We start from the raw sequence: 13416 nt of genomic DNA, 5'->3' as shown, positions 1-13416 counted from the left end.
TTATGAGCTGTACTATTACTTATTTACTTGTCCTCTAAACACATTCATTAACTAAATCCATGGGGCGACATCTCTGTTTCTTGCCTAGTTATGATGGAGTTGGGCCTCATATATTTCGAATTTCACATTGTTTGTTATTTTTTATTTTAGATGGACTTATTTGCCAAATTGACTTTGATGAATTATGTATACACACTGTGAATATATGCTTAATCCCCAAGACCAACACCAACAAGAATAGAGCTAGCTTGCCTGGAAACAGGGTACATAACTACATTTGTTGACAAGGAGATCAAATTAATTAAATATGTACAAAATGTAAATGTTGATTAATAAAAATAATATACTTATGAAAAAGTGATTTATGTGTGTCATCCATGCGCGGAGGTCATGCTATCTTCTCTGTATCATTCCAATTTTATCGAATTTCCCCAAAGGGACTATGATGTATGAAAAAGTGATAAGCGTACATAATGTATATGTACAAGAAATATGTTACTCCAATATATAAGAATAAAAGAAAAATAAAAAAGAAAGGAAAATCGTGTGACTGTCATGCCCCACCACCCAACCCGACCCATCTAGCAACATGTTAAATATATCAATTCTTATCTTACATCGACTTGGTAGTGTTTTTGTCTTTTCTACACATTCTTAGAAGACTCTCCCCCTTTATGAGACATTTTAAGGGGGTGAGTGACTTATTTCTACGTACATGGTAGTACAACAATCGCTGATGGATCATTTTTGTCTCATATGTGGAAGTTTGATGTCTATTTTAGGACACACGTACGAGGGTGTGTTGAATACTCTGATTCTTGTCTCAATTCGACTTGGTAGTGATTATATTTTTTTTATGTATAACTGGATAACCCTTTTCTTTTTATTAGACCTTTTAAGAAGATAACTAGAAAAATAACCTATTTCTACACATCAACAATAAGTGGCTTATTTCTACACATCACACCAAAGCGCGGCATTGCAGGTGATCTTAATGTCCGTCAAGCTAGTAGGGCGGGCTTCGGCTCCACCAACCAATTTTTATTTTCTTGTCTTAAGATCTTTAAATTGTTGTCATTTGTGCAAATTAAGCTTTAATCAGCAGATTAATTAAATTTGTGAAAAATGGAATTTGAGGAGTATGAAAGAAAAGAAAAATAGAAGGGCGGAAGAAGGGGTGCGTAAGAAGTAAGTAAAGAAGGACATCCTAGATTTGAGGGAAAATCCATCTTAAGACATCATCATCCACACATTCATCAACCTTAACCCTCAACAAGCATTGGTTGCTTTAACCCAACAATAAATCATAACCCCTTCCTCTGATTGTGTGTGTGAAATTTTGAGTTGTACTGCACTGTAATAATAAGTGGACCTACTACTTTGACCGTAATAAAAGGCAGCTCTATAGCTGTATGTGTATCAGCAATTTACGCCTTAATTTAATCCCGCTGTAAACTCTCTGTAACTCTATCATTTCCATTCATACATTTCCTCTGCAATTTTGCTTTTTTGCAGTTTTATTACTGCCCCCTCTCTATTATTTGCTCACCACAGTTTGACCACATTTTATTTCTTTTTTCTGGTTTGACGTAAGTAAGAGTATTCTTCCAGGCGTGCACCCAGTGTTAGGAGGTGTTTCTGGGATGTCTTTGGACTTGTCCGCCGGGATGTCCGTGGCTATTGTTGATGCTCTTAGCTGACATTCGATTCGTTACACGTATAATAATGAGATACAACATGAATTACGTTAAAGTAGGCTTTATTCTGAATTAATTAGTTAAGGGTGAAGCGAGAAGAATAGTTATAAGATAAAATGTACTAATGCTAAGCACTTCATGGACAGGTTCAGATACATTGTCATAGATCAAGTTTTGGTAATTTACAATTTAATTAATTATGTAACACAAAAGTACGATAACTTTACATAAGTTGACTCTATAAAATTTAAATTCATTTGACAATGATTTCTTTAGGCAATGCAACTATGTATGCTGCTATGCGGTTGAAAAAATATTTTTAACTATTTTGATATAAGTTTAAAATTATTGTAAATAGAAGAGATAAGTTTTAAACAAATATTCTTTTGTTTGAGATTTATAAATCGAAATGTATGTAAAAGGTCAAACATGAATTCCACTCAGGCTCCATGTAATTGAAATATCATTTGATTAATCATCAGCCAACTTCAGACGCAATCAATGAATCACTCAATTCACATACATCTATATCTAATTACTCAGTTTTTTTATTTCATAAAATTTTAGTCCTCCGCCCTTCCTATATTAGTACATAATTCATTTTCAAATTTAATTTAAATAATCCAATTCATTGCACCCAGTCACATAGCTCGCTACCCACTTGGAAGAGGCTTAATAACAAGTAAATTCATTATTAAATCATAGGAGTACTAATAATGCATCAGCTTCGACTTCTAAATTCAGAATTTCTGTTTTCACCGCCACTATAACTTTTTTATGAAAAGAGGAAAAAAAAAATAGTTGTGCCCATAGAGTGGGAGACTGATTAATAAATTTACTTGCTCCAATAAAAGGTGATTAGATACCTAGTTTAATCGACTATAGACAATATTTTAAACTTGGCTCAATACCACACACATGCTAACTCCTAAAATAACTAAATTATCAATTATTTATTGTGGCTTATGTTTCGGTCGTCCCATAGAATATTATATATCTCCAAAACTCGAATTTGGACTTAGCGGCGCAGGACACAAGGCAACAAAAATCTTTTGTTAAATTTCTCACAATGTTGAAATTAAGTAGTGTTACTCTTTATGTTTTTTTTTTGTAGTTTTTCGAGTTTATAGAAGGAAAATGCAAATTCACTTTCATAAATGTTGCAACAATTAACCAATATATCACTCATCGTTTATGAGCATACAAACACCGCCAACACTAATTTAGTGATTTTAGTCTATGCTTTATTTAATTTTCTAGATTGTCGTAATATTTTTACTTCAATAACTAAAAATGATAATTATCAGATTTAATATAGTACTTTGGTACTATAATATTAGTACTTATATAGTAGAGTATTAAACATAAACATATAAATAGAGCTAGCGTGAATCAATTGGTTGACACAAAGAATCTTTGACATGTTTTAACATTATCCTAAGCCTTAAAATTTCTCCCAGACCAACCTGTCTTGTTCATCGAACCCTGCAACATGAAACCCATTTCCAAGAATATTTAAACAAATAAATTAATATATTTAGTTTTATTGTTTGACGTGAAGGACTTCAGTTCACTTTGCAACCCCATTTGATTTAAATTAAGAGCATTTGGTTCTGATTTTTTGGATACGAATCAATAAATTCCAAAAAGACGGGCCTTGAATTTAAGGAAATATAGAAATGGGAAAAAGAAGAAAGTATTAATAAGTGATTCTTTATAAGGAGTATAGTAGTAGTACTAGTGTATTAGATGGGGATTAATGCCGATTTATGTTCTTTCCTTCGTCTAGTTGAAGATGCCAATTGAATAATATATGCATTGAATCAACTACATGTGACAGATGCCAAGAACCACCACCAATTTTTAAAAATATATATTTTCTTGTCTTATCTTTATGGTATCATATAATATGGGATGTTATTTAATTATGCGAGCACACTTCAAATATCACGACATTTAAAATTTATTTAGGAATATTATGTTTTTCTTCTTCTAATTTTAAAAACCAATACACAATGTTACAATATCCTTTTAAATCGTAACGAGGCTAATATTTTAATATATTAATATCGATACATCTTCATATTATTTGAATGTGACGCGGAATATGTGCTCTCGCCAAATTCTGATTAAAGTAGTATCATTTTAATATTTTGTGTCAAATTCAGATGATCATACGACCACATAGATAGAAACTAAAATTGATGGTTAAAACGTTATATATCAATTAATAAAGTCTGAAAATGTTAAAAAAATTTAAGACTACTTAATGTCTTACAGTAATTTCTATTAATCTTTGATTATTAATTTTTCTTTAATGTGGAAATTTAGTGACCACTGCCCACTAGTTAGCTAGGACTACTATGTTGGGTGAAATATGTTTTTATGCGGCATATAATCTAATTTGAGGATCAATATAGCCGCATTCCATATGTAGTTATGTTAAACACTTTTGAAGATAATAGGATACAATTACCATAACTAAGTTTATAGTAATCTATTTTTGCACAATCATATCAAGTAAATGAACAAACTTTGCACCCATAAATTTCACCCAAATTAGATTGGGATACAAACTCATTTCTTTGGATGCCTCTACTTTTTCTACTTAGTTTCTTTCTTTTTGCTCCCCAAAAATCAATTTGCCTTTTTAAATGAAATAAGCGTCAGATTCTGGCGATAATAATTGGTGCCACTTTATGTGATAAATGATTGTTTTGATCAAAACTTATGGTTGCTTTTCTAAGGGGGAAAAAGGTCTATACAAAAATCTTGGCATTTTGGAATATAGTCCATGTGCCCTCCTTGCTATTCAACCATCATATTTTGAATTGTATCAAATTCAATGGAGTATTGTGTAACACATCGAATAATAAAAACTTATTTTTCAAAAAGAAATTTAGAAATAATTATTGATATTTGGAATCGGCATAGATCCTAAAGATGAAACACAATTTTTATTCCAATCTCTACACTCGCACCAAATCCTCCAAGATTTTTATCTAAACAAATCCCAATTATCTTCTTTATCACACTACTATTCTTATACTCTAAGGAGGTGTTTGGTTGCCAAAATTAAATCTCATGATTAAATATGTATCATGTTTGCTTCATAAGATTAAGCCATACAACTTAATCCTAGATGAATAGTCTCATGATAATTAGTCATGGCCTTCTCTCTCCAATTAAAATAATCTCACAACTTAATCTTAGATGGATAGTCTCATGATACTAAGTCATGGCAACCGAACGCCACCTACAAAATACATGTATAAAAACGTGTTTTAAAAAATACCATCGCATGCACAAAGGGCCGGGGTGTTCGGTTTGCAAGATTGTATCTTGGACTAAATTAGTAGTGTGTTTGGTTCATGAGATTCAACCCCATAACTCAATCCTATATGGATAATCATGAGATAATTAATCATAGCTAACCAACCCCTATAACTAAAATAATCTCACAAATCAATCTAAAATTGTATCTTAGTATTATTTTATCTTGAAAATCGAACATCACCTAGGGTTTAAAGAATTGCTCTGATGTAAGAGTTGAAATATGATTATAGCTCAACCTCAATGATTATTACTACTCTTATTACTTATTATCTCATTAATTATCTACTCTTTTTTTTTCTGACTTAGCTTATTGAACTTCTTATAAAAATGAAACTTTTGAAATAGGAATTGTTCCAATTTAAGCCTTTTTTCTGATTGCCAAATTGCACAACAAAATGAGACTACACTTTCATTAGGCCCTTTCAGAATCAGGCAAATCTCTCACAAAAAACGACTACTTGCTTCCTGATCTAAATCACTAGAAGAGACGTCCGTTATCCCACTTGAACACGACGGCGTTTGAGCAACCGAAGCCCCCTTGCTATTATAAGCTGTTGCCCCATGACTTCTTGCTTTCCTCTTCCTTTGGTACAAACGGCAAACAACCCAATCTCCCACTTGCATCAGTAGCCTCTGCATAACACAAGTAGTACTAAATCTGAAGCCCAATTCATACAGGAACATAAATTTCACAAATAAAATGCTTGTATGAACTATTACCTGATTCAAGAATGGTGTCTTGAGAAAGCCCACAAGAGAGAATTCTTGCATAATCCATTTAGTCTTCATCTTCCTATCCTGATAGAAAACAAACGATTTCTTGATTCCAATCACATTATTGCTCCCTGAAGCCACAACTTGCTTGTCTTTGCCGCTTGATTTCCAGTAGCCGCATTTATTCACCAAATTCCTCTTTCTCTTGCAGAAGAAATATCTCTTCTCCTTCAAATCACCTTCACCAAATCAAATTAAACCTTTATTTTTGAAATTTCTCCCCAAATCGGAAAAGGGATCAAGAAAGATATCATTTTGAAGAAGCCCAGCAAACAATATTCTCCCACAAGAATACAGATTTCTCACAACCACCATTCTTGCAAATCAGCAGAGAGAAAAACAAGAACTAACCAGGCAAATCCGATGGATTGAATTGGAAGGCTTCCAGTTCAGGAATGACGTTGGCGAGCAATGGCAGAGACAAAACCTTCCGCTTTAAGTAGTGAAGCAATAGCTCTTCATCGGTGGGGTGAAATCTGAACCCAATTGGAAGTTTCAGAGTCTCCATAGAAGAAGAAGAAGAAGAGGAATCTTTATCTTCTCTCTTGGATTAAACACTGCAGCCAGAGAATTTGAGTGCAGGTTTAAGAGATGGAGAAATTTTTTTGTTGTGGGCTGTCTTGAAACAAATGATGCTGCTCTTTATATAAGAGGAAATGAAGCGGAATTTCTTATTTTTCTTTAATTATACTTTATTCTTTTTAATGATTATTTTACTATTGAGAAATCCTATACTCCACCTCGGACTCAATCGTTGCCATTGACATTTATTGGTAAAATGATTTTTAGAAGGTTAAATCAACACGTCGAAATCATATTTCTACTTGACGTGTAATTAAAAGTGTAAATTCGGTTTTATACGTTAAAAATATTGACTATTGTGAATAATTAAAAAACTACACTAGTACTACTAATATTGATTATCATTTTTTATCTCTCTTTCTCTTTCTCTTTCTCTTTCTCCATTATGTATTTACCTTTCAAGTAACAATATTTCAATTTTTTTTTCTCGTTCTACTATTTCATTAGTTTTATGTTGAAATTTGAAAAATTATTAATCATTAGATCGGCGAAGTATTTCATTTTATTTGAAGTTTTTAAAAGAGGTAATAGGCACGTGTAAATCCTGTTCATACTCGGGCTCGAACGTCTTGATTGACCATCTATTTCATTTCAATAGTTTGACTTCAAATAGACGTGTTAAAAACACTAACGACGTTGGTTTATTTATTTGTTTTGAGGGATGATGTTGCTTTAATATTTTAATAAATGTTTCAATTATTTCTGTAGACAGAGAGTTTTTAAGAGTTGACCTTTTTTTATGGAAGTGAAGTGTTTGTAAAGAAGACGGCTTATGCATATTTTAAGATTAAAAATTGTGGAAGTGAAATGTTTATAAGATAAGACGTATTTGATGTGGATTTGGATTCATCTTGACATGTTTCTTTCACCATACACGATCAATATCAAAGAGAAATTCGATGCATCTCCGCCTAAATGGCATCGCTCCATCAATTAAATCTTTTTAGCATAGTATAAAGGCGAAATGCATAAATGAATAAATGATAGAGAATTTATGGAAATGGTATATTTAGGCCAAACCCGATTCATATTCTAACTGTTTGGGTTTCCGTATAATATATATTTAGGTTTAACTCAGTTTCTATTGTTACTATGATTGTGGTTTAATGTTTTTGTCCGTACCTATTTGTTCTTTCATTGTAAATAGTATAAGAAAATTATATATTAAACTCTTTGGTTTGATATTCACCCTTAAATGTAGAGAAACATCGCGTCAAACTGGGTAAATGATTAATCGCGTTGTTGTCTTATTATGTTCGCGATTAGTTATGAATTTATTTCCCAACAAAAGAAACATGAGTTACAAATTAATCAAGGAAATGATGCCTAGCTAGAGATGAAAACATATTACAGAAAACCATTCCGGTTCGACAGCATTGTGAAGGATGTTAAATCATGGTACACAGTGACCCGCTAGGGGGGGGCTTAACCCAGCGCTTGCCAGAAGCCCACCTCTCAAGTCCTAACCGGGCCTAAATCATCATTAATTTATTGATTTGCTTAATGACATTCATGCTCGAATTTTGTGACTAATACAACAAAGCGAAATTGTGTATGAATGGTTGGAATTGTTTCAACTAATTTATGCCTATTAAATGCTCCTTCAACTAATTTATGTATTTTATATGTGAGAGTTGTGTACGAAATTGTTGGTGATTGTTATCTGTGCAATGAAGCTATGCAGAGATAAAACTACTCTATAGAAGAAATTTTAATTAAGGCTAATAGGGGTAGAATAGGTCCAAAATATATTTAGTGCCTGCTGTTTTGCTAACGGGTTGGGCCTTAAGTCAAAATAACAAAATGCTCTGGTCTGATACTTCCTTATAATATAAGCCCAAATAATGTAGAATAAATCTCTACAAATGAATGATTTTCAGGAGAAAGTTTTGAGCTTTAAACCGAAGTGATTATAAATATAATATGTTTTCATGTTATTTTACAGATAAGGGTTGTTTAGAAAAAATCAAATACATACCATATGTGTTGTTTAATACTCCATCCCTCCATGAAAATATGCATCATTTTCTAGATTATGTGTTCACAAAAACTAGAATGAAAACAATGAGTGGTATAGTAAACTCAGTGGCAAAGTAAGAACGTATCTTGGAGGGCTGGACTATGCTTTTTCAGACATAATTAAGACTAGCAATAGAGAGATGGAGATGCCTTTTTTATTTTAATGGGGTGTAAAATTAGTACTACTATTTCACAAATTAAGCATTAAGAAAAAATAGAAAACAACGTCGTTTGTAGTCTTCTTGATAAAAAAAATGTAATTTAGCTTATACTGTAAGAAACCATTCATAATGGAATCATCGTTATCGAATTCAAATGCGTGATCCTTCGACTCTTGAACTCAGATGTCAATTACTCTTGACTAGGTCATCGATAAACTAGTTTTTGGTCGTGCTAATAAAGATTTCCAGCTTCTCAACTCCAAATTTTTACCAAACAGGAATATAATAGTACATGAATTCCCAGTCTAGGTTTGCATAATTCTGCTTACTTAAGAGATAATTATTAATTAACCACAGTTAAAGAGACATTTCATACACTCATGTTTTTCAATTTTGTTCAAATTACACTAATCCAATATATATTTGAGCAATTATTATCCCCAAATAAATTTATCTTCATTAATTTATTGATGGACTTTAGTACGTACAAAGTACTACTCACTCCGTCCCATAATAAGAGTCACATTTTGGCATGTAGGTCCTTCCTATAATAAGAGTCACGTTTCATTTTTAACACAAATGGTAAGTACGTACATCAAATTTCACTTACTTCGCTCACATTCTATTATAAAACCAAATATACAAAAATCCTTTAAAGCCCAAAAAGGGAACAAAAGTCGAGCAATATCAATGGAACTGCCTCATATAACTACAGTAATCCCACTACTCTATTGGTTGTTTCTGCAAGTTTTCACTTGACTTTTTTTTTTGAAAATTCTAAAAAACATTCTGCACACTAGGATAATTTGTTGTTCTGTTTTATTGAGTTTGAATTATATAGTTTTCATGTTTTATAATTAAGGAATTAAAAAAAATTATACTACAGTATAATTTAAAAAAAAAAAATAGTTGAAATTCGAGCATGCTTTGGTCACCTCGAGAATACATACATACATTAATTGAATAGTTTTATTCCTTTTCTCAAATAATGTATTTCTGTTAAAAATATTGTAAATTAAAATTTTGGTAATCAAAATTTATTATTGTCGCAAAATTAGTACTCTTCCGTTCCGTGTTAGTTGAGTCATTTCATTTTCTGCATTTGTTTTAGAAAAAATAAATAGTTAAAAACTTAAAATGAAGTAAAAAGTAAAGTAATAGAAAGAATAATGTAGATATTGTGTATCTTAATATGTCACTTACTTTACTCTTTCTTCATTTTAACTATTAGTATTTATATCATTTTTTCAAAAATAGTACAGAAAATGAAATGACTCAACTACCGCAGGACGGAGTAATTATAAATATGAATAGTAAGTTTCTGATCAAACTTTTTTCAATGATAGTAATTCTTAATTTTAAACGAAGTCATTTTTGCAACAACTAATTTAACACTTAACTCCAAGTGAAACATATAGGCCGGGAAGCAGAATGTGAGAATGGAAGATGGAGTTTGAATCGGTAGCAGGCATTTTTGCCTTTTTAATTTTTAAATTACTCTTTCAAATATGATTGCTATGACTATGAATAACTTTTTCTCATATTTTATGACTATAACTCGTGTTGGGGGGAAAACCGAAATACTTAGCGAAACATATCAAATCTCATGAACATAGAATTGAGAGAAAATTTAATCAAATTTACCCCTACAAATGTTACATTACACAGAGGGGTATGACATAAAACCCGAGTAAGAAAAGAGAGCAAGACTTAGGATTTCCAACAAGAAAATCACTAGACATCACCCAAGTAGTGATACAAATAGAGCACACTATTCTCATTGCTAATCATCCTACCTTGAAAATGTAGAAAAGAAGAATTATGTGCAGAGCAACAAACTACAGACTTCCCTCTAGAAACACACACCCACACTGAGAAACACTAGTTTAATCCCTGATATCAACTATCATACAATGGCGGTGGTGTGAATCTTCATTATTGCTGTATCAACTCAGGAATGAGCTTCAACAAGAATTCCAGCTCCCTTTGTGAGAACTGAGGCTTCGTCCCCTCTACTACACCCTGATCCTCACCCTCCATTACAACGCCCCCGCTCGGCCTCATCATCTTCGACACTGCTTCCGTTATCTCCTTCACCAAATCCACGATGACCCCGTCCACCCCCATCAGATGTTGCATGTACACAGCCTCAGCCACATTACTGAAATCAACACCACCAAATCCTCATCAGTTTTGTTCACATACATGTATCAATCAAAATGTAGCATTTATGTATACTATACTCACTTCAATTTGCCATATGTGAGCAAAGAGAGCTTTAGATCTTTGATTTTCTTGACTGCTGCCGGATTCCTAAAGATGCCCCTCACCTCGGACACAATTCCGTCTAGACCGCCTTCCAAACACAGTTTGATAGCTTCCTCCAAGGAATTTCTTCTTACGTCCTCATAGATCTCGTTCCCTCCATTAGTGAGGAAAAACACCTGCACACACAACAACCATTAGCAATCAAGTTCGCTCGAGCAAGTTGCAACAATATTACAAGAATCAAGTTCGTCCAGCTAGCTTACAGGGTAGGTGTTCTGGAGTTTCCTGATGATTAGAGCAGCATCGGGCTGGAAGGTGGAAAATATAACTGGCCGTTCGTTGGCATGACCAATAATGACTTGCATTATGGTTTGCAACACATCGGTCAGATGCTGGTGCTGATAAACGATGTAGTCGTCGAATTTCAATTCAATGTTGAAACCCAAAGAAGGGTTTACTTTCTCGAACGCCTCCTGCAGAGTGCAGGCATGTTCGTCGGATTGAACAGTCCAATTCACATGTTTTCCATCTTTTGTTTTCTTCAACAACGGTTTCCCCTCCAAACCAAGCTCTCTCTGAGGGCCGTAGGTGAGGAACTCAGACAGTGACAAATCTGTGACTCTCTTCTCATATATTGAACCCTGAAAATGCATAACAATATTTTTATTCAAACATTGTTTCATTGAAAAGATTCACATAATACAATCAAAGATGTAAATTAACATTTAGAATTTATATTGAAAACTTACATTTTCCTCAGAGCATATGAAGTTGTCATGGAAAATGACGGGGCAGCCATCCTTTGTCACCTACAAAAACCAGATTTGTATTCTTACTCCCCTGTCTCAATAATCTTGCTTCAAGAGCAAAGACGATAAATAGAATTCCATCCACGCATAACGAAGAAAATCAAGAAAAAGCCACAAAAATTACACCAATCAGTTTCTTGACTAATTAAGAGACCAAATCGTAAAACCTAAACCTAATTTTAGAATTGATCAAATCTAGGACCTGAAATCAAGGAAGAGGAATAATTCAACTGAGAATTAGTAATTGCGAAATGTTTTGTTTCTTTTCGAAACCGTATCTGAGATTGATTAAATCTAGCAGCAGAAAATCAACGGCGTCGAGATCTACGCGGCGACAAAACACCGTTTGAACAGTAGTGACAAAAAAGGGAGGGAAATACAAAATTTAATGAAAATTACTTAAACAGCTCAGGGAAACGGCGAAGGGCGATGGTAACATAAATTTCACCCAATTTGTGAAGAAATGTAGTATGTGTTTTAAAACGACGCCGGAAAACGGCGACGGCGATAGAAACATAACAGAAAATTAAAATTCACAGACGGAAAAAAGGAAATTAGTAAAAAAGGAAAGATGAATGTGTACCTGGACATCAAACTCGATGTAATCAGCGGCGTGTTTTCCAGCAGTATTGAACGAAAGGATCGTATTCTCTTTAACTGCCTTCATCCTCAAATCCGCTGATTGCAACATGTTCATCCCGTTCCCCCTGTGCCCGATCACCAGGAATTTCGGCACCTTAAACGACGTTGCCCTCTCCGTTTCCACACCTTCAATTGCAAACGCAGCGTCTCAGCCAAAATTCCGCCGAAAAAAAAATAAAAAAAATGAAGGTACCTTTGGAGAATCGCGTCGCGTAGAGAGCGAAAGACGCATTGTCGGGGACGCAATCAAGGTTGGGAACGTCGGAGACGTGAACGGCCTTGAGGGCCATTGTGGATGAAGAGAGAGGGAGACGGCGAAGCGAGAGAGGATACAATTGGTATTGTCGAATTTGTTGTGAGGAGAAATGGATTGGACGAGGGCTATTTATGGACCCTACAACCTCAGAATATTCCTTTTTTTCATTGCACAATTCCGTATTATGCGTTTGGATATTCTTCTCTATAATCCTATTCTATTATTCATCACTCCTTCTTTTATTCCATTTTATTAATACCACTATTCATTTTGGTAACTCCAATCCGTTTTGAAATCACACATGTTACAACTGGATGATAATTATCGATTAAATTTAATTATTAATATATTACTTTATTCACCGTCTAAATCAAGCTACTTTATGCTCAAATATAAACTTTAAAATATTAAACAATATTGATTCATATATATTTATAATATTGCTATAATTAGTAAAGCTTTGATAACTATTGCAAGAGGATATGGAGTAGTATTTTTTTTTTCGTTTTTAAAAATATTCTATTTGACTGGATTAAATTTCCATCTAAACTTTTGTTATTTTTTGTGGCTGTATGACTGTGATCTGGAAATGTTATATTTTTATTTATTTATTTCTCAGGATTATACAGAAAAACTCAAGCCCATGACAAATAAATAGATTTGTACAAGCGGATTACGGATATATGCATTTGTAGTGTTCGAGAAGAATTGTGATGGAAAATAAATGACTAGTCAATTTCTCCTGAACATATTAAAATTATAATTTTCAATGTGTAGCAATATTTAATTTCCATCCTCTTCTCAAGTCAAATTGAACAAATTTGAATCAAGTATATACGCGGCCGCGGGTAAAAGTTAAAATCAATGCCACG

At 33.2% G+C, this 13416-nt stretch overlaps 2 protein-coding genes and 1 non-coding gene across 4 annotated transcripts; all 3 read right to left on the bottom strand.

Annotated features, from left to right (window-relative positions):
* Positions 1-334: 334 nt before the first annotated feature.
* On the bottom strand, positions 335-441 carry LOC125202937 (U6 spliceosomal RNA). Its single transcript, XR_007173266.1, has one exon. It is a non-coding gene; the product is annotated as a U6 spliceosomal RNA (small nuclear RNA).
* Positions 442-5381: 4940 nt separating this feature from the next.
* LOC125209398 (NAC domain-containing protein 83-like) lies at positions 5382-6437 on the bottom strand. Of its 2 annotated transcripts, XM_048109006.2 has the most exons (3): positions 6159-6434; positions 5754-5986; positions 5382-5666 (listed from the first exon to the last, which is right to left on the bottom strand). In XM_048109006.2, the coding sequence occupies exons 1-3, from the start codon at positions 6313-6315 to the stop codon at positions 5475-5477; spliced, it is 582 nt and encodes a 193-aa protein (XP_047964963.2). In that variant the 5' UTR covers positions 6316-6434; the 3' UTR covers positions 5382-5474. The 2 variants fall into 2 exon arrangements, with proteins under 2 accessions (XP_047964963.2, XP_088920437.1); XM_089064311.1 differs by having other exon boundaries at positions 5382-5986; positions 6159-6437.
* A 3750-nt stretch (positions 6438-10187) lies between these two features.
* LOC125201433 (glycerophosphodiester phosphodiesterase GDPD1, chloroplastic-like) lies at positions 10188-12653 on the bottom strand. The gene is made up of 6 exons (XM_048099537.2): positions 12482-12653; positions 12230-12414; positions 11587-11646; positions 11101-11478; positions 10817-11013; positions 10188-10730 (listed from the first exon to the last, which is right to left on the bottom strand). The coding sequence occupies exons 1-6, from the start codon at positions 12576-12578 to the stop codon at positions 10505-10507; spliced, it is 1143 nt and encodes a 380-aa protein (XP_047955494.1). The 5' UTR covers positions 12579-12653; the 3' UTR covers positions 10188-10504.
* Between the last annotated feature and the right edge of the window lie 763 nt (positions 12654-13416).

This window comes from Salvia hispanica, chromosome 2, assembly GCF_029641045.1.
Source record: "Salvia hispanica isolate PSC_SH4W2 chromosome 2, Shi_PSC_v1, whole genome shotgun sequence".
NCBI classification, from domain to species: domain Eukaryota; kingdom Viridiplantae; phylum Streptophyta; class Magnoliopsida; order Lamiales; family Lamiaceae; genus Salvia; species Salvia hispanica.
Note: the sequence above shows the minus strand (reverse complement) of the source record. Positions and strands in the feature narration are given on the sequence as shown.